The sequence below is a fragment of the Durio zibethinus genome, chromosome 17 (assembly GCF_047325235.1).
Source record: "Durio zibethinus cultivar Kanyao isolate XHJ-2024 chromosome 17, ASM4732523v1, whole genome shotgun sequence".
Lineage (NCBI taxonomy): Eukaryota > Viridiplantae > Streptophyta > Magnoliopsida > Malvales > Malvaceae > Durio > Durio zibethinus.
This window is the reverse complement of record NC_143178.1, coordinates 8,020,437-8,046,880: the sequence shown is the minus strand read 5'-3', so window position 1 is coordinate 8,046,880 and position 26,444 is coordinate 8,020,437. Positions and strand designations below refer to the sequence as shown.

General features: G+C 28.6%; 2 protein-coding genes and 1 pseudogene across 2 annotated transcripts; 2 read left to right on the top strand and 1 right to left on the bottom strand.

Annotated features, from left to right (window-relative positions):
* The first annotated feature begins 1,309 nt into the window (after positions 1–1,309).
* LOC149514004 (pre-mRNA cleavage factor Im 25 kDa subunit 2-like) lies at positions 1,310–4,558 on the top strand. The gene is made up of 7 exons (XM_089745737.1): positions 1,310–1,322; positions 1,641–1,729; positions 2,877–2,970; positions 3,103–3,169; positions 3,308–3,393; positions 3,491–3,601; positions 4,039–4,558. Exons 1-5 carry the CDS (start codon positions 1,310–1,312, stop codon positions 3,354–3,356), a joined length of 312 nt encoding a protein of 103 aa, XP_089601863.1. The 3' UTR covers positions 3,357–3,393; positions 3,491–3,601; positions 4,039–4,558.
* Positions 4,559–18,935: 14,377 nt separating this feature from the next.
* LOC111288170 (transcription factor LAF1-like) lies at positions 18,936–21,492 on the top strand. The gene is made up of 3 exons (XM_022878944.2): positions 18,936–19,347; positions 20,118–20,247; positions 20,627–21,492. Exons 1-3 carry the CDS (start codon positions 19,212–19,214, stop codon positions 21,243–21,245), a joined length of 885 nt encoding a protein of 294 aa, XP_022734679.1. The 5' UTR covers positions 18,936–19,211; the 3' UTR covers positions 21,246–21,492.
* Positions 21,493–21,841: 349 nt separating this feature from the next.
* LOC111288161 (25.3 kDa vesicle transport protein SEC22-1-like) lies at positions 21,842–23,781 on the bottom strand (annotated as a pseudogene).
* Between the last annotated feature and the right edge of the window lie 2,663 nt (positions 23,782–26,444).

Sequence of the window (26,444 nt, the reverse complement as noted above, 5' to 3'; positions counted from 1 at the left end):
ACCAAAACCACTTTAAAAAATTTTTTAATACATTTAAAAAAATTTATTTAAAGCATTTTTAAATAAAAAAACTTTAAATAATTTTTTTTAAAAAAATATTACTATTAAAAGTATTATTTGTCGTTTAAATATTTATTCTTAATAAAAATTAATAAAAAATTATTATCTTATATGTTAAAAAAATTATGATAATTATTCAAGAATTAATATATAATAATTTTTTCAAATAAATAAATAAATTTGAATACAAAATTTTTAAAAATAAAAAAATTTTAAAATATCATATTTTTTTTAAAGATAATTTTTTTTTAATTTTAAATTTCGTTAACCAAATTCGCTCTAGAAGAACAGAGGATGATGAAATTGCCGAGAGCCTTTGGCCTTTGGATTCCTACGCGAGAGGTTTGGAATAAGCTAGGCAAAGCCTACTTAAGAAGGTTCAAAAACCATGGCTTCCCTCTCGGCGTAGTCTTTCTACTTTATATTTATATACTCTGATGAGTTCAAGCTTTATAAAAAAGCATGATAAGGCTGAAGAACATGTGGTCAAAAGTAAAAAATTCCTTGCACAATTTAGAAATACCATTTTTTTTTTTTACAGTTGTCAGCTTCCGAGATTATATATACAGATATAGTGATATAGATAATATTTTTATATATTTTTTAAATAATATTAAAATTTTATATAGTCATATATTATTAATTTTATATAAATATATAAATATAAAATTTATTATATTTTAATTTATTTCAATATTCTAAATATAAAACACATTTTTTTTAATTTTCCGTACTTCAAATACGTCGCTTTCTTTTTTTTTTTATTTTATTTTTATGTGACGTCATCGATAGTGTCTAAAATTACCTCGTGCACCATGTACCAAAATTTGCACTCCCCCAGCTTCGTTTAAACTTTTACCTATTTACTTTTGCCTCCCTCATTGTCTCCTCTCTCTTCCATCTTTGAACTTTAGAGGTTATAAAGAAACGATTTTGCCGCCAGAAAAAGAAATGTTTCAACGGTTCGGTAGATTTATACGGTTAAAGCTTTTACGATTTCGGAGTGTAATTTTGGGAGAGGAGAGAGATGGTAACGTCACCGGTGGTGAACACGAATCCATTGTCTAGCTACACCTTTGGCACCAAAGAGGCTAAGATGGAGAAGGACACGTCCGTCGCGGATCGCCTTGCTCGCATGAAAGTCAAGTAATTTTATCACATTCTCCATTTTATTTTTCTTATTTAATTACATTTTTTTGAGGATTTTTAAAACCTAGATAAACCCCAATTCTCCTTTTCGTTCCCGAGAATGCCGAGCTCAAGTTGGTTTTTTTTTTTTTTATGCGGTTAAGATTCCTTTGTGCTATTGAGTTTCACAAACATGAAAAAAAAAAAAAAAAAGAAAAGGAGCTAATTTTGAATTGCGTATGTTGGACTGTTCGAATTAATTCAGTCAATGATCTAAGATTCGATTCTTCGCTATTCTTAGACCATATTGGGAAGTGAGGGGAATTTGTAGTTTAAAACGAAGTTACTGATAAAAACAATATAAGATTTGAACTGAGCTTTGGATTTTGTTTCTCATGTTTTACATTAAGGAAAAGTGTCCACATTTTTTCTATTTTTGGGGAAACTTTGAGCTTTCTTAAATTTCTGTGATTGTTTTTTCTTTTCTTTTCCAAAACCCCAAAGCAAAACCCAAGAAGGCAAAGTTGAAGCTATTTTACTGGTACGTTAACGTGTTTCTGTTTGGCCATTACATCATAATAGACCAAGCAGAATTTATCGTGAAATGTTTATGCTTCATTTACTTTTCTGAAACTTTGTGGTTGTATTTTTCGTCCCTAGTTTTCTACACAGAGTAGTCATGCTGTCATGTTTTAATGTTTTTATTTTGAATTATTTATATTGATAATCCTCTGTAGCCTGCTTTCTGTAGATTTTACTAGTAACAATGTTTTTTTTTTTATAAAAGATTCATTGTGTTGAAACTTCAGAAAGACTTAATGCTCTAGTTGTATTTAATTTTTCATAACAAATCTTTCGCTATTATGATAAATGCATTTTATTGCAGACTTAGTGCATTTTTCTGAGGAGGAAAAATTAGAATACCCTGTAAATTTGAAGTTTTTATGAGATAGTAACTTAAACATTTTGGCCTGTAGGAATTTGAAACTACCATATTCTGAAAACTGCTAAAGGTTTCCGTGTTCCATATTTGGTTGAATAATAAATTGACTCCATTTAGAAAGAAAAAGGTCATTCAAATATGTGATAAAGCTTCTAATTCTTACTTTTCAATTTAAGGCCATTACTTTATTAGTCTGTATGATTGTCTGCTAGTTGTTTAACAAACAAGGAAAGGCTCATTATTGTTTACCAGCTTTTCATTTAGACGAATGCTGCTCCAAAATCACAGCTTGGTTCGTACTTAAGCATCAGCAGTCAATATATCTGTGCTGTTGCTTTTTATCATGGAAAGGGAGGTTGTTTTTGCATCTCAGAGGTCTCTAGCTTGTAACGTGTTTACATATGACCACAATAGTCAACCTGACAGAAATTTGTAACTATGTCATACATATGTAAAGAGGAAATTGTGGATCAAAAAAAGAGGAATGACATCCTGATACATGAAGGACTCCTTTTCAGAGATACAGAATTTTATATGTTTGTTTCATTATGATTGACTATGATAATATCTAAAGGAATTAGCATTCTTTTTGGCATTATGAGTTTTTGTTGTACTTTTGCTACTTTCCTCCTCCATCTACAGCTTACCAAATACCATTATCATTGTGTGGTTTACAAAAATTTGGGTTATAAGGTGACTATTTTAGTGCCTGTTCTTCCACTTCTTCTGCTATTTTCTCATGCAGGTCCAAGAACATAATCATCCTCACATTCTTCTTCTGCAAATTGGGAACACATTCTGCAAACTTCCTGGTGGACGCCTGAAGCCTGGAGAGAACGGTATCATTGTACTTCTAACTTTTTTTCCTTAAATATCATAATGTTTATCTTTCTCCATGCATCTTTTCTGCTTTGCTATTTTGGAGATTCTATGTTGGTTGTAACACCTATTCTCTTCTCTTTTGGCTTCAGAGATTGAAGGTTTGAAAAGGAAGCTGACCAGCAAACTTGGAGCTAATTCACCTGCTCTTACTGGCAGGTACAGATGTGTTGTAATTATCTTACCATGATGAGGAGGACATGTTATCCTCACATATTCTTTTGAACTTTGACTGTGATATAGTTTGTAAACAATTTCTTTTAATGCTTAATTCTGTCCCTTATTATGTTGTTGCAGATTACTGAGTGTGTGGCCATCTGGTGGAGGCCCAACTTTGAGACAATAATGTATCCATATTGTCCTCCCCACATCACAAAACCCAAGTTAGTGTGCAGTTATTCTTGATCTTTATGTTACTTTATGTGGCTATTTATGAGCTATGCTTATTTTTATCAACCTTCTCTATTATTGATATTGCAGGAGTGCAAGAAGCTTTTCCTTGTTCACTTGTCTGAGAAAGAGTACTTTGCAGTACCAAAAAATTTGAAACTTCTTGCTGTGCCGTTGTTTGAGCTTTATGATAATGTTCAGGTAGTGTGTATACCTACTCTTAATCCATTCTTCAACTTGATTTTTAATTTGAGTATTGCAATTTTCTATTCCTTTTATTTTAAAATTTTTATATTTGAGTTAATAAATATATGTTGGGGAATTCAAGATTTAAAAAGCTTGGTAAAGGGGAAATCGAGAATGAATTGTGGATCTGGGGCAAATTACCTTGGCAAATCATATGTTTCTTCTCTAAGATCATGTCTGCTCTTAACAGCCAACTTTATTTCCTTTTTCCTTTCCTCTGTTTTTCTACAACTAATTTCCTGCATTTTAGTGAAATGGTAAACAGTTGTTTTGCTGCTTATATATTCCATACTGTTTCTACTGGCGCTTAATAAGAATAAGAATTTTTATTTTTTATCTTTATTGCTCTTCTGGTTCTTTCCTCTAACAAACAGCACTAAAATGTTGAACAGAGATATGGACCTTTTATATCAACCATTCCTCAGCAGCTTTCAAGATTCCAATTCAACATGATTACTACATGAGATTGGCATGGATGTCAAGAGTGTGAACCTTATTGCTTCATCCTGACAGCTAAATCCTTAGAATATTGCTTAGGCTTAAAGAGCTGTAGCCTGATGGTATTTAATGAGACTTTTTTGTTACTTGGGTTTCCTAAGTTGATTAAAATGACTGGAACATGACACTTTGGCTAACTTTTGCACTTTAATTTGGTTACAAACCAATTTATTAGCTTTTATATTAGGTTATCAGGATCTATCTTGTCTGGGTTCATAGTCAAATAAGTCTCCCTTAGATGGCCTAATTTAACGACTTTATACACTTTAAGAATGTTTATTCTTGTGGGATCAAAGGGTTGTTTATATCTTGGTTATCAAATATGTCTGCTATGTTCCGTGTAGAACTGGTGTGCTCCTTTGTAACGTGTAAGGTGGATAATTGATTATATCTGGCCTGGTGTTTTTGCATCTAGATTGATGGTTGTTTATTGAACAAGCTTACAAATTACAATGCAATCATGTATTTGAGTCACATAAACGAAAAGTTAATGCTTGATGTCGTATTAAGTAGTTTGTTAGTTTTTGAGGGAGTTTATTATTTCTACTTAACAGAATGGAATTATGGGCAACTGGACTGCAGGTGTGGTTGGTTATTTAGCGACAGGATGATAATACCGAAGCCTCGACTATCTGGATCCCGATGTAAATTGTACAATTTTCATTCAACATAAATGTACAAGGAAATGTGAGAAATTATTCAGTTTGCTCTTCATTCCCAAATGCTTGGGGGTCAGGAATGACTAAAATTCACTTTAAGGGAACCCTTTAGCTCAGCAGAAGTGGTAATAGTACAAATCCCAGGCACGATTGAATGATGATTGATCAAGATCAACTGTCATTCCGAAAATAAATTAGCTAAAACAAAGTCTTGTTGATTGCTTTTAAAGTTTAGGATTTCTATAGCACGAAGCTTTTTCCATTGGGGATCGATTTCTTACATGGAATTTCTGTTAGCATGTTCCATTGTTGTCCAATGTCCGATGTAGCTTCAATATTTACCTCTCTTACATCTTTTCTCTAACATTCAGAGCCTCAGGCCACTGACCCTCCGAAGCATGGATTTTAGACAAGAGGACATGGACTCCTGATTCTTTTGATTCACAGTAGCCTCAGCCTTATATGGCATCTCCCTCACTAGAAGCTGCGCTTCTTCAAGACGACCATTTCGGCTAACTAAATCTACAAAACAACCAAGTGTTCAAGCTTTGGACTAACTCCAAAACCTGTTTCCATACTATAAAAGATTTTTCGACCTTCTTCTACCTATCCTCAATGGCTACAAGCAAACAAAAGACTCGTAAATGTTGAATCATTTCGTTTCAATCCATCCTTTTGAATCAGAAAGAAAATCTTAATCGCACCCTTCGTTCTTCCATATGGATAGCTAGTGATTTTATCTTAACATTCCAACAAAACACATCATTCTTCTTCATTTTGATAAATAACGTAAAATCTCTGCTAATATCCCCACACTTAGCATACATGTCAATAAGGGCAGTCCTTACTCTAACCCCCCAATGGAGGCCAATCTTGGATCAAGTAGCGTATCCCTTTCCCTAACTCGAGAGCACCTAAACCTGGACATGCTGACAGAACAGAAACCAGTATATATACATCTAAAACTATGCCTTCTAATTGCATTTGCTCAAAAAGATTCAATGCTTCTTGAAATCTCCCAAGTTTAGTATAATTGGAAATCATCGAATTCCAAGAAACCAAACTTTCTTAATTGCGGTCTCAAGGTCTCCTGCATCAGCATATGCTCCAATCATGTATTTTCGTGTGTATATATATATATATATATATATATATATATATATATATTAATATTAGCAATAATGCATGTTTTCTAAAGTTTTTTAGGTGTTTTTATAAGATTTAAAGTTTAGAACTTAAAGGCATGTGTTAGTGTAGAAGAATAATATTTGGAAATAACATACACAGTTGTGTAGCTTAAAAGCATATTTTTCTCCAATCATAGTATTCCACGAAATTGTCCGGCATCGAACCAAACAACTCTTTCCAGGAACTAACATTACCATCACAACCGCTTTGGTATGCCATCTGATTCCACACTTGCAGGGGTTTCACATGCGTACCATCAAAAACTTACGAGCGTCACTTAATCCATCCTTCTTCCAAATATCTACTTCAAAAGAAGCTTGCATTTTTGTATACAGACTAAAAAGCGAATTGGAAACTTCAAACCTTGATTCGAACCCAGATTTTAGAATCCGGCAATGCACATTTTACGTTTTCTAAACAACCCCAATTTGGAGCAAGAGTTTAGCACATATGGGAAGGTGTAATTATCAGGTTTCAACCCTCTATGAGGCAATTCATGAAACAGAAATGCAATCCTCGAGGGGTCTATTAAAGGCATAGCCTCCAACCATGATACTCCAGGGCATAATTTGTGAGTAGAAAGGAGTAGCCATTTTAGAGAAAACGAGATTGGAGTAATCCGTGGATCCGAACTCGGTGGTTCGACGAAGAAATTTGAAGAAAATATGCAAGTTTTGACAAAGTGGAGGATGAATGGATTTGTTTTAGCTAGTTGAAAGTGCAATGAGGCAATAGATTTGAGATATAATACGCCGTTCAATACAACATACATGATGATAGTAATTCGTATGTATTGAAGATCAACTGTTTTTCAAATAAATGGGCCACCCACATACGACGAGCCAAGTGAGCGCTATTTAGAACGACGTCGTTTGCTAGTGGATTAATTGATGGCAAATATAATCTTTTCTTCCATTCATAATAATCTTTTTTTTTTTTTTTTGGTCTTGAAATAATCTCAGTTGAGCATTCCTTTAGCTAGGCAAACTTGTTATTTGAATAATGGATTTCATTTTGATTATTGTCACTTTATGTTGGCTTTTGTTATTTGCAATTCTTATTAAAAAACAATTATTTTTTCTATTAATAAAGTCATTTCACAAAACTACAAGTTCAATTAGATGAACACAACTAACTATACATATTTTACTGTTTCAAATAGCTGTATATATAAATATTTATATGACAATCGGTCGTTAATCATTAGGAATAATTGATGTTACAATTCCATTTTTCATCACTGACCTGTCATGGTGACAAGGGCTCCAAGGCTTCAAGGTCAAAGGTCGGTATCTGGTATTACACAAGTATACAATAATATGATATAGTATAAATATATGCAGCATGTGAACGTAGAGATGTACGTATATCTAAAATATAATGTAAGAGTTTATCTAAGATGTAGCATGTAATGTACGAGAGGGGCTATATATAGCTACTGCACTACTGTCTCATTCCTTTCCACGGGCCATCGCACTCAAAATCTATCTCTTGCTGATTTTGATGTAAATTAATTAAATTGCTGTTTAACATTCGAAGCTTCTCCGTTGGTTCCCTGGTTTAGGTACGTAATGATGTGGATGGATATATCTATATATTATCCTTTTGAAAAGATACATACTCCACAAGTTTAGCCATCCATCGATCCAACAAGAAATTTTTTAGATTATCGACTCTGTACAAATTGTTCTTTCCTATTATTTTGCATAAAGAATTGGGGAGAGGCGTGTAACAAGCTGCTAATATTCTTCCTTCTAATTAATTAAGGTTGATATCTTGGGGGCGTTATGCATGCCTCTTGTCTAAAATCACAGCCTAATTTCACAGCCACGTATTAGGATTAAAGTCTTACTTTTAAAAAATGATAATAAATGCAAAAATCTTAAATCATTCAAATTTATAATAACTTTTTTCCAAATGTAAAATTATGTTCATTTGCAGCCATTATAGATTTTAACTATGATAAAATTAAGAGAAATTACAAAGCGTGATTGCACCACAAAACTGAAGGCCCTCTAAGCATAAATATAGCTAAGACATTCAAATTATTTAAAAAAAAAAACTCAAAAATATCATTTTTAATATTTTCTTATATAAATATATAAAACCCAAAGCTTTTCACAAAAAGTGAAAAATATCTTATGTGGAAAGCTTAAAATGTTGACATATGGATAGTCTTAAAAATTGTTACGTAACTTCTAATAAATGCATTTTATGTTATTTAATTTATTTTTAATTTAAAAATAATTTTAAAAACTAAATTGATTATATTTATGTTTTTATTATTAACCTTAAATCACTTTCAATTTAATTCATATTAAAAGTATTAAAATTTTAAAAATTTCTTAATTTAACATATTTTCTTAATTTCTTAATGTATTTCATGTGTTAACATAGAAAGCAAATATATCAAATTAATTCTTAATAATTAAATTAATGAAATAAAATGTTTTATTAATTTATATTTGATTGATAGATTTATATTTCATTAAATATGATTTCATTTGATTTTATTTGATAAAATATTAATGCACGTTTGATTTTATTTAATAAAATATTAATACACATTATTTTAACTAATATTTAATTTGTTTTATTGTCATTATTAAATATAATAAATTTAATTTGTTTTATCATTCTAAATTAAGGGATCTCTAAATGTTAATGGTAAAATAAAATATTTCAATATCAATCAACTTTTTATTGTTAGACCATTATTTACTCACAATTTTTATTATTTCAATATCAACTTTCATAATTTAAAATTATCTTATTAATTAACCTATAACACATATTTTATATAAGTAGCTCTAGGTTAAGCATAATGCATATTTAATCACTTTTCACTAATTTTATATCTTTTGATTATTACTCAACTCTACTTAAATTTTCTCTCTAATTTTCTCTTTGCATTGTTTTGTAGTTTGTGTTGTTCAAATGTTATTCTCTTTTTATACTTATATTTTACATTTATTTAACTATGATATTAGCTTTCTTTCTTTAATTTTTTTTGGTTGTTTCTTAAGCATCATTTTACCTTTATTGCAAAATTATATTTGGTTTTATTTGATCTATATATATATATTATTTTTTTGCTGGATTTATTTGATTTATTTAATAAATTATTTGTAGTTTACCGGTACTAAATTAGGTTTATATATATAGTATGAACATCAGATTAAACAGACAAAAGAGAAAAGTAATTTTAACACAAAAGCAATGTTCACAACATATTATACCACGTACGTCTGAAAATAGATTTTCAAAGTCATATTCTATCATGGATGTTGGAAATTGCTCTAAATATCAATCAAGATATACTCAAGCACCACAAAACATCAAAAATATTTTAGGCAACAATTCTATACTCTCGACAGAAAATATTCACCCAAATTATAATCTTTACTTGCAAAGCAATATAATCAATATCGAACCCAACTGAATAGATCTCTACTTACTCCTATTAGAAATGATTCTATTAGCATATGGACAAATTCTGACAGGTTTCTTCCACAACACGCATCCAACCGAACAAATAATAAGACTTTACATTAATTATTGTCTCCCCAAGTGATGAGAAGTCAAACAATTGATAATAATTTTATATTAAACATTTATTTGATTGCCATACTTTTAAAGGTAAATTTTATATTATTACTGTATTATTATTCTTTTATTGCATCTATATTAATCATATTAACATTCAAAATTTTAATTCAATAGATAAAAGATACCAAAAAATCATATGGGACAAAAAGTATTGAATCAATTGTTAGAGAAAATGCCCACAAAAGTTATATTTTTTTAATATTATTTAATTAAAAGATATGTTAATACATTAATTTTGATGTCAATTTTATTTTATTTTGTAGGAAATATTTTTAAAGTATGGGATTTTGGAAATTCAATTGGAGTGTACACTTACTATGATGCAATACTTTGGTATGAAAAACTTACAGTAAAATAAAAAAAGCCATGACAACCTAAATCTCATTATGTTGTTCTCAACGAAAAGTTAAATTGTTGCTTTTAAAAGAGACTCGTCCCTTTTTAAAAGAATTGTTGGACTATAATGGAAGTCGAAATTCAAAGCAATCATATAAAAATATATAAAAGTCAAAATTTTTAATAAAAACAAGAATTTATTTTATATAAATAATTTAATTTTTAAACATGTGGAATGTCATAAATAAATGCCATTTATTCTCTAATTAATGGATTTGACTTGATAAAATTATATTTTAAAATAATTTGTTATGTCAAAATTAATTACATTTATATTATTTAAATATCAATATTCTTACCTGCTATAAATATCAATATTTTACATATCTTCTAATAACTATTTATAATTATATAAACATATTAATTTACTAAAACAATCTAATATATATAATAGCTTTAATATATTAACTTTTGACAAAAAAAAACCAAATAAGTCAATATATATAAGCTAATATTTTATTCATGAATAATCTCAAATGATATTATATGTTTTTATCTTAATCAACAATTTTTTCAATTTCTGTCTAAAAAATTATTAACTATTCAATAGCTTTAATTTTAGTTTTAAAAAACATTTTGATTATGAATATTTCTTAATTATTTTTTTACAAAAGTTTTATTGAACATTCAATATCTTCAATTTTTGTTTGTATTTGTTAAAATTTTTCATACTTACATTATCTTAATTTTGGGCAATTGATTGTAAAAATAGAAAGAATTGATTGATATGTCAACTTATGTATTTAAAATTTAAACTTCATAATAATATGTAATTAAGGAAGACAGAAAATTTTCATGGTAATAAGTTATTGATTGATGACTCAATCTTTGTGATTTAACATTTATGAGTATATATGTGTTGTATATAAATATAAGGATGATATGACAAAGTTGACAAATACATTTGTTGTAAAAAAAATTTTCATTTGTATTCTTCTACATTTTTTCCTTTTTCTTGAAACATTGTTTAAATATTGGTATTTTTTTTATATTTTACACTAATTTTTTATATTTTATAATAAGCTCTAAAGGGTGGTGTAAGATTATAACTTTATAAGTAGTAGTAGTAGTAATAATAATAATAATAATAATAATAATAATAATAATAATAATAATAATATTATTATTATTATTATTATTATTATTATTATTATTATTATTATTATTATTTGTAATATGTTCTTTTATTTCTTTTATTTAGTATTATATTTTTGTAAATATATTTTTCCTTTGAATTAATGTATTAACTTTTATATTATGAAATACAATGTGTATTTTATATAAAAATCTATTGCAATTTGATTTTGTATAAAAATCGTCTTAGCCAAAGTTTATATATAATTGATGTTAAGAAATCGCATGTTATTGTATAGGCCCAAAAAATTAATTATTTATTTTGGTTAGGGAGCTTAGTGATTTTTAATGATTTGATTTGATTCTTTCTATGATTATTTGTAATTATGCAATTTTTCTCTAAAAAAGATTTCAAAAGAAGACTCACTTTACACACAAAATTTAGAAACTGATTAAAAAAGATATAAAAGTAAAGCTTAACAATTATATAAGAATTACCAAGGATGCTTTTAATATGGCATTTTTGTCAAATTTTGAGCATCACTCAAAAATATTTGATTGATTTTTTTTTTTTGGTAATTTTTAAATACAAATGAGATTTCTTTTTTTTTTATTTTATGTTTTAGTGTTTTTTTTTCCTTTTTAGAAGTTACAGTTGATTTGATGTTTCATTTTTATATAGCCGATTTATCTTATTAAATTGGTTAACTAATTTTTTTAGTTATCCAAAATAATATGAATATGTGTAGTGTTATTTTAGTTTTTATATAAAAGGAAATACTATTTTATATTAAACGGTATATGTATTATTAATTGATTTTTTTATTGTAGTTATTTATTAAATTTTATATAAGATTTTTTTTTTCATTTTTTATATTAAGTTGTATTTTTTTACACAAATATGTTTGGACGATGTGAATTAATTAATTTAAATACATTGAATATGCTTTATTATTTTTCATGAATTGACTATAACTTTCTATCATTCACCAATTTATTAACTTTTTTTAATATTATTATTCATTCTATATATGATAATTTGTAAAACATTTTAAAAATTTATTTTTTTAATGCAACATTTCAAATGAACTTATATATAATTTATGTATTTTTGAAAAGTAAACATAAGCATGATCAATAGTGTTTATTTAATTTAAAATAAATAATTTCTATTTGTATGTATATTTTTTAAAAATTTATTTTTACATTTAATTATATATCCCACGTACTTAAAACTAGTTATATATAAAATTTAGTCCAAAAACTTTGTCCCCTGCGTCTCCGAAGGGAGGTTTAGCTCCGTCTCGCCGCGTGTTAGCTACAGTTCGAAAATACAACTGCTTAACAATATCAATAATGCTACATTGCGTGTCTGGTGAGTCACGTTTTTTTATTTTTTAATCTCAATATACAAATAAATATATATAATTTATAATTTTTTAAAGTATAACTTGGTAGCTACCTAACTATATTATTAAAATGACCAACAAAATAATTTGGGTTAATATGATTACTTGGTTAAGTAACATATATTTAGATAAGCTTAATCAAATGATTTTGGAACACACTGCAAATTCCAATTGAGCAGCCGGCTCTGCTAATAATAATTAATTTTCTATGCACCCCTATATTTTTTAAATTCCTCAGCCTTTTCTCGTTGTACCCAAGTGATCACAGCATCAAATCATTATAAACAGTTTAAAATAGCTTAAAGAGGAGATAAATTAATATATTCGAGCAAAAAATAAATTAATAATATCTATGAATTAAACTAATTAAAGTACCAAAAAAAATCAATTCTAATTACTTTCAGATTTATCGATATGATTGAAACCAAGTAATTGTCTAATTCCATAAAAAAAAAAAAAAAAGGTCTCATTGTTTAGTGAGGATCTAGAAGCATTATAGTTTTAGAAAGTTTTCTTTTATTTCTTCTATTTTCAGACAATATGATTTTAACTTTGATCATTAAAATTAAAAATATAATATTTTATTAATAGATCATATTATTGTTAACTTAAAAAAAAAAAAAATCCTTTCAACTTTGAGATTTTAGTATTAAATATTGACGTGCCTTGTGAATGAAAATGCATAATGTGTACATGTATGTGTTATGGATAAGTGAGGGTAGAGCACAAAATTTTTCCATTTAATAAAAGTAGCTCCCTATATATATCAAACTCCGAGGGCAATGTACCGACACTTGATTCTTCCCTCGCGGGAATAAGTTAAAAAGCCCTATTTTGACTTTAATTATCTCACAATATTTTTTAAGAGAGAGGTAGGTTTATGTCGAAGTTTTCTGAGGTTTCGTCATCTGTGAATTTTTATGAAGTTTGGTAGCTGAGTTAAGCGATTGTGTAGGTTAGCAAGACAACAAGTTTACTGCAAAGAAAAGTTAACCACATTACATGACTCTGCATATGTAAGGTCGGACTATTTTTAACAGGATATTAGTCTCTATCGTGTAATTATGGTGGCAAGTGGCAGTGATGTTCTGGCCTAGTGCATGGAAGATGAATTTCAACTACATTAGGCACCCTCACCCAATGGCATCGTAATTTCTTCACAATTATAGTAAACAAGACCCAAGCCTCTTCCTTCTAGTTTCATGCATTAGCCATAAGTATAACTTACATATAGAAGTTAATTATTAATATTTACCAACATATCTCTTTCTTTTATTTTTCAGAAAATTGTAAAAATAAATTTGCATGAAAAACAACATAATTTAGTTAAAAAATAGGGAAAGAGTAGTATTGAAAGTTCATGCATGTTTAATGGCTAGGGTTCCTTCTGATCAGGATATATGGTTTTCTAGGAAAGCAATTAAAAATCTCTGATCTATTTCTTTAAAATTCTACTCTTAAGATAATGGCAAATATATGTTATATGTAGCTTTCATATGATAACAACTTAATCAAAATTTTAATCAAGAATCTTCGAAATTAATTTTGAGCCTGTGAATGATATACATAATCATTGGTTGCCAAAGGAATCCTACCAGACTGATTGTTTTATTTATTACAATTTTGACATTAAATAATGCAAGCCATATTCTTTACATCTTTAATTATCAGCTTCAAGGGAGCATAGAATATTATATTATATTATATTTAACATCTGCTTAATCTCAAATTCTGTTTTAAAGGGAAGTGTTAGGTTTAACATCAATTATATATATTAGTTTCTGTAGAAACAAAATCCACTAAAAGACTTTTAAAATGATTTATTAAATAAAAAAATAATAATATTTCATAACTTAAAAATTTTTCAAATTGAAATAATGATTATCAGCAATGATCTCGTCTGGTTGCATCCAAGGGAATAAATTTAGAGAGAGATGGCATATTCATGGACTCTAAGGTTTGGTAACAAATTTCAATTAATATTATCAATCCCTTCCATTTTTTTCATTGTGCACCCGAAAAAGCTTGTATTGGACAGTGCATTTTTGCTAAGAGACGACTTTATAAAATAATCAAAATTAGTAGGACAACAAACATAATTTAATTTGTCAATTATTCAAAGGACAAATTAATCGGAACATGAATTTGACATAAACAAATTATTTTTATTTAACTTTATTAATATGAAATATGATATTTTAAAATTTTTTGCTAATCCATTCGCGACAACTATTTTCTATTCATTTAACTTTTATTTTTTTTCAATTTGAAAACGTAGATACAATCTGTCAAAAGACGCTTAATCTTGCAGCAATTTTTTAATAGAAAAATAATTTGTTTAAAAGTTAATACGCGTTAGAACAATTGATACCCATGAGGATTAGTTCATTTGGTGTGAGAAGAAACTCCCTTTTTTTTCATCAATTTGTATTCAATTTTTGTGACAAGTATTTTAAAAATAAAATTATAAATGCATGAGAAAATACATCTTAAAAATTGTTCATAAAAATTTTCTCATTTGATAAAAAAGAAACTCTTTTTTCATTAATTAAAATTCAATTTTGGTTGGAAAAATTCTAAAAATAAAATTATAAATATGTCGAATTAATGTAAGAGAATACATCTTGAAATCTTTTAAAAAAAATTAAATTCAAACAAAACTTGAATAATACATAATCATTTTTAAAAAAGTGAACAATCAATAATTGGCAATGATTGACTAATGATTGCGTAATGTTCATCCGACCAAGTAATCGGACCATTCATACAATTCAAAAGCAAAAAAAAAAAAAAAAGTAGCAATTGATGGTTTAAGTCATAATCCTGACAGCCAGATTTTCTGAGACAGAGCATATGATAGGCGTTTTAATTATTTGCATAACACTGTTTGATTAACCCAAAATTATTTTCTTTATTCAAATCACAAAATGGATGAATTGGATGGTCAAATTTATGCAGCTATTAACAAGGCTTGAAAATTCACCATTAAATTAAATTAGGGCTTCAAATGATTGCATTGTGTAAAAGCTCAAACTGTCGGTATAAAAGGAATCAGGGAATTACATTGTAAATTACTAAAACGAGTTCACTTCCTCTCTCTTTGTTTTTTTCTTCTCTTAAATAAAAGAAGCACAAGAGGAGTATTTTATATGCAACAAATTAAAATACTATTGGTTCCACCTAATCCAATCGGTTACATCCACTGATTAACGAGTTAATTAAATTTTTGACATATCAGTTCATTCGAATTTATTGAAATATTTAATTTTTAATTTTTATGATCAAAATTTAAAATTTGATCTTTTGAAATAACAAAAAAAATATTATTACCACTCATTGGTTTTGAGTAGATTAATAATGTTTAAACCTCTAAAATATTAGAATAGATGATATTTGAATTCGAATCTCCCTCTTATCTTCTCTTTTTCCAAAATCTTACGTAAATTGTAATAGATTAAAAGGTTTTTTTTTTTTTTACCATTCAAGAGGGACAGAACCCTTCATTAAGGGGAGGGAGAAGGTTAGAGTTCGAACCTTAATCTTAATGTCTTTTTTAAAGTTGTCTTGACCACTAAATCAAGCAACCGAAGAAAGATTAAAAGGTTAAGATATTATAAATAGAGTAATTTTCATTTCTCACAATTGTGAAACAATTAAGGCACTTACATAAATACTTATAAAGTCAACTAACATATTGTTTTCCCATTTCTAAATATATATTGTTTCTAATTAATCTTGAATTTGGCACTTATTCCCTTGAGTGAATATAGGTTCTCTATTCTCAAACCTATGGATTTTGGATTTAATTTTAATTTCATCCATACACGGATTTATTTCAATTTTATATCCATTTTTTAGTTATTTGTTATTTTATTGATTTATGTATTAATTGGCTTTTCTTTTTCAGTACTTAATTATTATATTTATAATATTATATATTAGTATTAAAAAATTGGTCAAATTTGACAATGGTCCTTATATTCTATCAAAATTTAAAATTTAATCCCTCTACTAATATTTATAATAAATGTAATTATCATATTATTTTGATTTTATAATTTTAATATAATCATTAATTATGTTAAACTTTTATAATTAAAAATACTTATTTATCCGTTAATTTGATGATATAGGTGTTAATTTTTCTAAAGTAAATTGATTTTATTAACGTGACAACATAGATGAATGAAATTAGTTATTGAATAATACAAATGATCATTGTACTCATACAATTATTAATTTTTGTATAAATACAATGATCGTTTAAATAATTTGACAACTAATTTTATTAATTCATGTTACCACATCAATAAAATCAATGTTAAGTTAGTAAGGATAATGGCACATTAGCAAGGTAAACTCTTACGTCATCAAATTAACAGTTATGTCAACACTTTTAGGAGCAAAAATGATTATACTAAAATTATTAAATTAAAATAATATAAAGACTATATTTTTATGAATTATAATATAATAATTAAATTTCAAATTTTAATAGAATGTACAGACCATTAGTCCATTATCATAATTTGATCTAAAAAATTTAATACCAAAAATTGAAAAAAAAAATACTGCTTGTGAAAATAGCTGCCGTTATCTCTTAATCCACACGTCAAATTGAACCCAAATTAAAATAAAATTAAATTAAAAAAAAAAAAAAAAACTAGTCAAGAGTATTTTTAAGAGTGTATGTGAATTAAAGCTATTAATTTCGGTTACTTCTCATTCAAAAAACATTATTTCAAATTGAGCTCTCTTATTTTTTTCCCCTCAAATGATTAAGGTGTATAATAATAATAATAATAATAATAATAATAATAATAATAATAATAATATATTTCAGCTCTTTTTAAAATAAAATAGGGGTAATGTGGGTATTGCAGAGAAGTTATTGGAATTATGATTATCATCCTTACAATTTTATTATTACACATTAATTTGGGTAGTCCTTAATCGCCTTTTGGGGTGGAGTAAATTGTTTTTGAGTGAGATTATTGTTATTATTTTCATTAAATGGGATTATTAGGGTGGGGTAAATCAATATTTTTAATGGAATTATTGTTACTTTTTTCTTTTACATTAAATGATCTTAAATATAATTAAATAAATAGATATTATAGCTTTTATTGTATTTTCCGTTACAATTTTGTGTATTAGTGTATTTTAATTCTTGGTAACCTTAATTTATTCATTAATATTTTTCTTTTCAATACACTTTTATGCATGTTGTCCATAAATAGTTTTTCTTTTATAAAAGATGCTGCATAGAAATAGAAGAAAAAGTTTAATAAAAATTAATTGATATTTGATTGGATAGATTTAGCCCATTTAGTTTTAATTTAAAGATTTTATTAAGTTCTATAAAAACTTATATGAATCTCACACTGTTAAATAATAAATTTTTATATAATTTATTATTATGATTAATTATGATATAGTAAAAAAATTATAATTGATAAAAATAAGTAAGGACATAACCATCCAATTGTAATGATGTAAATATTTAATTACGTTCTTCAAAAAATTATTTATCATAGCAATAAAATAAGTTTATTTATCGTAACAATAAAATAAGTTATCCTTTCATTTTAAATTAAATGTTTATATATCCATTGTTATTTTGGAACATTCCAAAATTATATTCGTTTTATTCGTCTTTAATTTTATTTTTTCTTTTACCCATTAGAGGTTATTTAAAATTAGAAAAACCATTTAAAATTTTTTCATTTCCAGCTAAAAACAAAATATATATTTAATTTGACAAAAAATAAAATAAAAGGAAAATTGCTGGAAACCATGATACTAATGAAAAAAAAAAACTTAAGGGGAGTGTTGAATCAAAAAGTCCGCAGTTTCAACAAAAGTATAAAGAAACAGTGCTTACCTGGGAGATACAAGAATCAACTATTCCTATATACAACAAAAAAAAAATTATACATATATTTGTATTTAATTTAACCAGCTGAGTGGACCAAGGCTGCTTAATTTTTTTCTTAATTAAAGACTTCTGAGGTTAGGTATCACAAAGTCAATAAGATAGCAATTAAGCAATATTACTTTTAAGAAAAATTATCATATCCACTATCCATAAATTAAAAGGATAGCACATATTGTTACAATATAATAAAAAATAAAATAACATCACCCATTAAATTAAAAAATTTCATTAACAATCTATCAAAAATAAACTCTGCTTTTAAACATGATAACATTGACGTATGTGCCACTTGAAAAGAATTATTCTTTCTTTTGCAATGAAAACTTAAAAAGAAAACGAAAAATGGTAAAAAAAATTTTTTTTTTTTACATAAAAATAGACATAACTAATAAAAAAATTTTATTCAAAACTAAAATCCATAATTTTTAGAAAATTTCTTAACCACTATATAAAAAAAAGGACAGAAAAGTCCCTTGATTCGTTCAAGATGAACTTCTTAGCTGATAATTAAGTACTAGTAGAGTAGTATTAATTTCTTTCACTTTTTAAAATTAGTAAGCTTACAACTAATGTTAGCTTTATTGTTCTAAAATATTTTGGGTCGGCTATTTATTGCTTTTGCTGCTACTTCTGTAGACTGCCCTTAAATCCCATTGCTTTTGGCGTTTGGCTTTTGGCTTTTGGCTTTTGGCTTTCGGCTTTGGTCTCTCTCTCTCTATCTCTTTGCGTCTCTCATAAGCCAACCTTTTAAGCTGTAACAAGGCAGGCACGGTTTATCTCAGTTCGGGCAGAACATGGGTTGCAAGTCATCTGACATGCCAAAAGCTAAGCACAGGAAGGGCTTATGGTCACCTGAAGAAGACCTAAAGCTTAGAAACTATGTCCTCAAACATGGCAATGGTTGCTGGAGCTCTGTTCCCATCAATGCAGGTCAGTTCATTGTTGCACTTCCTCATTCCTTTTCAGATATTTTTACACCCTTTAACTAATTTGTAGCCTTCAAAGGACCAAATGGCATGGCATTAAACAGAATGAACCCTTTGTCATATTGATATTGAGTCCTCACTACTCTGCAGTATTTTGGAATTTTATTTGTATCCAAGTGCATTGGCGATGGCATTCTCTTTGAGGGTTGTGTATGCTGTTGATTACTGAAGTGCACCTGGGTTTTCTTTGCTTTGACAGTTTATGCAACTCATGCTTATTACTACTATTCTGAATTATGCCAAACTGGTACATGGGAATTAGAGTAAGTTTGATTTTACCGGTGACAAACCGACACTTGCAATACAAGTGATTCAATGTAAGATTATGCCAAGTTTCAGGACCAAGTTGTTCTCTATTTTACTTTTTCTTCTAACTATTGAGGGAAAAGGGCTGTTCTTCCAAGGTAACTTATGTGTCATGGAATAAAAAATTTTAGTGCTTTGGTTTGCATGTCTACCCAAAACATTCAAGAATTTTTGTTGTGCCGCTTCGAGTCAACAACAATGAGTTTGTGGTAAAACTTGAGTTAAAGGACCGTGATTGATTCTTTTATTGTGGGTGAGAAAAGAAAAAGAAAGAAAGATAAAGTGAAAGTGAAAGTGAAAGTGAGAGAGATTGATGATGACTCCCAATGACTAAAATTGCCTCTCAGCAGCTTACCTTCGTTTTGTTCTGATGTGTTGTAAACTTGTAAATTGTAATTTTACACCCAGGTTTGCAGAGGAATGGGAAGAGCTGCAGATTAAGGTGGATTAATTATTTGAGACCAGGATTAAAGCGAGGGATGTTTTCGCCACAAGAGGAGGAGACAATCCTGACCCTTCATCATTTGTTAGGCAACAAGTAAGCAAGAAGGCTATTCCATTAAACTTGTAATAACAACAATCTTGTAATCATGCTAAGGGATAGTTTAATTTCTATTTTGCTTGTTACTGCCTCCACCAAATTTTCAGCTGAGGGAAGTGCGTACTATCTTTTTTACCATGAAAAAGGCTGTTCCAAAGTCAAATTGGAGCTAGAATTATTAATGAGTTTGAAACCATTATGATGAAAACAATGATGCTAACAAATGCGATTCTTGCCAGTTAAAGCCTGTTGATTTCTTTAATTCAATTATAATATTCCTAGACTGCTTTATAATCCTAAACAGTTGTGTCAACCATGAAAGCATCCTCCAGTTTTACAAGCAACTAGCGAGAATGACCTATTTTTTATTGACTAGGTGGTCCCAAATTGCACAAAATTTGCCTGGAAGAACTGATAATGAGATCAAGAACTACTGGCATTCCTATCTGAAGAAGAGAATAGCAAAAGTTGAAGAATTGGAAGCTCAGTCTAGAACTCAATACACCACTTCAAGCTCAGAAAATACAGAGTCTACTCTGTCTCCTCAAAACCTCATAGACCAAATGCCAAGCTTTGAATCCTTCCAGCACTTACAAAAATCGTCAATAAGTAGTGATCAAGCTGTTCCACAGCATTTTGACTTCTGTAAAGAGCCTCGCAGAAGCCCACTGCCAAAGCTTTTATTTGCAGAGTGGCTATCGCTAGATCAAGGTGGAAGCTTTGCGAATTCACGCAATGCAGTGGCTTCCTCAGATGGATTTATTCATGGTTCAAGTTCTAACTTCCAGGATCCCTTCATGAATGCATATTTATTAAATGAGGGAGCATTTGGCAGTGATCTTCATGATGAACTAAGCAATGCATCAGTAAATGAAATGTTTAGCTCACAATTCAAGTTTGAAACCCAGATTTCAGGAAATGAGTTTGTTGGTTCTATATCTGGGAATGACATATGTAGTGATTTCAATATGAACAATGATGTAATGTACATATAAGGGCATCTTTCCATGGCAACTTTCAAGGGAGAGTAATTTCTAATTACACTTACTGGTATATTGGCAAATGTTAGCAAAAACCTGAAATACACCAAATAGGGAGTCTCAAAGTTTAATTAGTTTGTTATTCTTCCATGCTGTTGTTCTTGGAGCACCCCTGGTTGTGTCAAAGTACAGATTCCAACAGATTGTATCTTAATATTGCTTTTATGTTAACAGGAAAACTTTATATTTATGAACTTTCTGATTCCCTCTCTGGGTGCTGAATCATTTGGTGGCCCTTTTTTTCGTATTTTAATATGGGAAAAATATTAAAGGCTAGTACCATCTATCATATTAGTAAATCATTTTTGAGAAGAGTAGGAAATTTTTAGTTCCGTTGACTTTCTAAATAAATTCAATTCTTAGAAACTTCAATTGCAGCACCACTGCCATTTTGCCAGGCGTAGGTATGTGGAAGGAGCCAAACTTTGCCTTACCTCATCTTCAGGTTTGTTTATATCCATTAGGCCAAGGAGGCTTTGTTTGTCCTTCCGAATGAGATCAAATAGTAGTACAATAATTTACCCCAAAAGTCAATGAATTTGGTCCTTTAATTGATCATGCAACTTTGCCCAAAGACCTAGGCTTTATGGTTCAGTTTCTGGCGTCATGCGGGACATGGGGGACATTGTGGAAGCGTCAGCCACAGCATGTAATGCATGGTAAACTTGCATTTTAGCTTGATGAAAACCTGGATTCTGAAATTGATCAAGGAATCAAGAGACCCAGTCTAACAAGTTCAACAGCAACAACAGTGTGCCTCAAACACCCTCTTTACTGTTTCATTTGATATCTATTTCTTTTCATCTTTATAAATGGATACTACATAAAATACATGGTTGTCAACGATTTACATGCAATTAAAAGCTCCATGGCTTATATATTTTCAGTTCTTGCATTGAATCAAGCTTCTTTGATACTTTGGCACCTCGGCTTATTGCTCAAATCTTCCAAATGCTGATGCAAAAGTTCTACAATGTTGATATTAAGAAGTCGCCTGTAAGTACTAGGCTGACCCATAAAACAACTGAAGCAACAATAGCAATGATTTTAATGGGTGTTCTTATCAAAGGAATAGCATGCTAACAAATGTAAGTTATCATTTGCAATAAATTTAACCAAGAATGAAAGAAATGTTGGAGAAATAAAAAATTTTGCCCTGTCTCAGACAAATTTGAGATATGCATTTCAATCCAATTAACAATCAGTGGAGAACCCCAAACTAGGGAGGAAGTCAGAGGGGTAGTGGTGTCTCAAATATTTCTGTACAAAACAAAAATTATTTTTGTGTTCATTATTCATAAATCAATCGAGCGGTAAATTCATTAGCACCAACGCTGGCACAGGCACGTGGGTAGACGTACCTGAATTTCGTCTTCTTTCTATAATACCGGACATGTTTTCAGTAGTTATATCTAGTTCTTGGCAACGATTGGCATTCAGCTTTGATGGATTGGCTTGTGTTCTTTGTATCAGTATATTGCTTTCTAATATCAGCAATGATACTATCTGCAAGCCAAAGCAGATATAGGAAGGCAAGAAAAAAAATTTTATTAGACTATCTAATTGTGAACGATAGTCTAATTTCCACCGTCATTAATGTTGAAAGGAAAATGGAAACTTCAAATCAATATGTTGATACAATTACATTGCAAAATTGCTAATATTACCGAATCTAATAAAGCTGTATGGCGTTGTAATTTTCTCTATGAGGCTATGATCAAACTTGTCAAACTCCTTTTGCAAATCCTGCAGATAATCGAAAGCTAGTTTTCTTGGATATGAAGAATCGCACAATGTGATGAAGCAGATTCCATTCATGACCACATAGCTTAAGTTTAAAAAAAAAAAAGATTAAGTAAAATAAGTGGTTGTAAATGATTTAGAGGATGATGAGTAGCTTAATTTCAAGGAGCCATAATCATCATTTGCCTCAAAAAATGATAAAAAAAAATCAAGTTTTATGGATCAAGAAATGAAAATATGAACATATATTCTAGTTTTTGAATAATTAAGAAAAGAAAAGGATACTTGAAAGAATGGTGATCAACGCGGATTGTCATTTTGGAAAGTGGTAAGGCTAGCTCCTCTGGAGATTTCTTTTCAGTATGAGTTGTGCTTGTTGCTTTTAATTAGATGAGAAGTTGTCATTCTCTTTAGTCACGTGCCTTGCTCCTTGTGCCAGTGGCAACCCTGTCATTCACTCTTCCAACAATTGTTAGCTTGACCATTTTCTAAGGAAAATTCTCCTTTAGATATTTTAAAGCAATACTTGAAATTTGACTCACTCTTTATGCCTTAATGCAGATACATAAGGGAAGCGAGCCAAAGCCTCTTTCGAAGGCAAAGATAACAGGTGGATATATGGAACTTAGACATGAAGTTATCCCCTTAAGCTGTGTGCAATGCGAAAGCAAAAGAAACCCTGTGTGTAGGTACAATCAAATGGCAGCGGTGGCAATAAACTAAAAAACATGAGAAAGAATTTAACAATGGCTTTCATGTGACTCCTCACTGAATTATAAGTAACATGCATTGTTCACTTTGATATGAAAAGAGAAATTTTGAGAGAGAGAGAGAGGATATTTGTCCTACTCCAAAGTTCCAAATATGGATAACTGTACAGCTTATGTCTATTATAGCTCAGCTTTGTGGAAATATTTTATGCAAAATGTTCTAAAGTCTATTTGGATTAGAAGAAAATTGATATGAAGACATGAAAAATAACGATGGATATAAGATTGGTTAATATAATAATAAAATTAAAATCAATAATATAATATATATTTGAATGCAAAAATAATTGTGGTAATTAAATAAATTGTGACGAGAGAAAATAATCGTTAAAAACATTAACTTAAAAATTGTATATAATAAAAATTTTAAATTATTTAATATTTATAAAAATTATTTGTTATATAAAATTTGTTAATAAATATAAGATTTATTTATTATATAAATTTTGTTAATAAATAAAAAATATTAATAAATTTTATAAATATTAAATAATTTAAAATTTTTGTTATAATAAGATTTATTTATTATATAAATTTTGTTAATAAATAAAAAATATTAATAAAATAATAAATTTTATTTAAATTATTTATTAATATATTATAGAATAAAATTTACTTATTATATTAAATTAAAAAAATTATTTCATAATTTTTTAAATAAAATATCAAAGTAAAATAAAAAAAAAGTTGTATGGACATTTTTTGCATAATAATATAATTTGAAGTGTAAAATTTACAAAAAAAAAAAAAAATGACATGTAAATGGTGCCAAAAATGGTCAATTGGTCACTGGCACTTATCAAGTTGCTGTAAGCACTAACTCAAGATTATTGTATGAAAATTATAACATCATATATTACTTAAAGAGATTCAGCATACATGTTTAGGTAGTCATTATGAATTTGCAGAAGCAAAACAATGGTTAGGTCTTCTTCTTCGCTTTTATCTTGTTGGGGGCACTAAATGGGCAATTATTATATCTCGTAAAAGCGAAAAGGGGACTTTAGCCTAATTAATTAAATAACCCTAAAAACCTTTCCATTAAAGGTTTACTAAGCTAAAGGCATACACAACCGCCAAACCACACGATCTAGTAAGATATGTAAAGCTCACACTTAGGTAATCACATTAAATTAATCGAGCTCTTATGCTTGTCTTCTTTTAGGACAAAATCTATTAGCTAGTTTCATTAAATTATTAAAATCACTAATTAATAATAGCCCATTTATGAAAAATTCTAACATTCTCCCATTTTGACAATATTAATTGGGCTATTTGATTTTAAGAAAACTTGACTTGAAAATAAAACTCTAAGCTGATTTACTTTACTTTGATATGGCCATAATTTTAAAAAATAGTTTAGCTCTTAAGATAATATCTTAATGATCCTGTCCAATAAAATCATTTAATACCGAATTATAGCAATTTTTATGGCTTTTAATGACATAAGACCAATCCACAGTTACAAGTACTAGTGACTTTATTGACAATGGATCTCAATGTGGCTATGTAGCAAAAAAATAACATCAGAATGTGATCTCAATGTGTTATTTTCATTGTCAGTCCTTTTGTCGATACCTCTAAACTAGTTGAAAAATCTCTAAGGCATCTATGTATGCCTATATGTCTCTTTAATATCCTAGATGTTACTTTTTGGTATCATTTATGAGACATACCTAAAAAACATTAAAGTTGTACTTAAAACAAATACCAAGATTTAAGATTTCACAATGCATATAGCAAACTTTAATTTTTCAAGCATAGAATCAAAGATCACATAGATATTTCAAACGTAAAGAAAAAGGTCCAACATAAAAATAAACCATGATGTGTGGTTATGAAATACAAATGATATAGTCCTACTAATGAACTACATCAAAAGACCCTAGAATACTTATGCTCACAACATATTTACTAAATACTATGAGTCTTAACCCTTTAGTCAAAGGCTCAGCAATCATGTTGTCAATCTATGTTCGACAACAATTGGATTAAATCATTGTTACTTCCAATTATTTTGAGGTTCCCTTCGATTATAGTCTATAATATTTGATTGGGGGGAAAGTCATGGTGAATGTGCTTGGGGATAAACATTGGTTTGAAAAGTAGGTGTCTAGGTTTGCACTGGTTGATAATGGTATGGGTTTTGAAAAATGTTAAAAATGGTTAGGTAAGAAGGTTGGTATACAGGATATGAGTGGTATGGGATAAAAGATCTTGGTTTTGGTTTTTCAGTGGTGACAGCTTGCATTTCTGCTTTTTTCTTCTTGGATGGTCCTCTTTTCTTTAATCCAGAAACATCACCTCCATCAATCTTTTCATTTTTAATGGCATTTTCTATTATTTCTCCCGTAATCACTATATCAACAAAGTTTTTCGTGACATAACCAATGAACTTGTCATAGTACGATGCTCAAAGAGTATTGATGAACAGAATAGTTATTTGTTTTTCGGTGAGAGGAGGTTGAACCTGAGTGGCAACATCTTGCCATCTTTGGGCATATTCTTTAAAATTTTCATTAGCTTTCTTTTTCATGTTTTGTAAAGATAATCTATCTGGAGCCATGTCTGTGACAAGTTTATATTGAGTAATAAATTTTTTGGCCAGATTTTTTCATGAATGAATACAACTCCTATCTAA

Coding starts and splice junctions, on each gene's coding strand:
- LOC149514004 (XM_089745737.1), top strand. Junction 1,730..2,876: donor AAGTTGAAGCTATTTTACTG/GTACGTTAACGT, acceptor TTTCTCATGCAG/GTCCAAGAACATAATCATCC. Junction 2,971..3,102: donor CCTGAAGCCTGGAGAGAACG/GTATCATTGTAC, acceptor TTTTGGCTTCAG/AGATTGAAGGTTTGAAAAGG.
- LOC111288170 (XM_022878944.2), top strand. CDS start 19,212: ATGGGTTGCAAGTCATCTGACATGCCAAAAGCTAAGCACAGGAAGGGC. Junction 19,348..20,117: donor CTCTGTTCCCATCAATGCAG/GTCAGTTCATTG, acceptor TTTTACACCCAG/GTTTGCAGAGGAATGGGAAG. Junction 20,248..20,626: donor CATCATTTGTTAGGCAACAA/GTAAGCAAGAAG, acceptor TTTATTGACTAG/GTGGTCCCAAATTGCACAAA.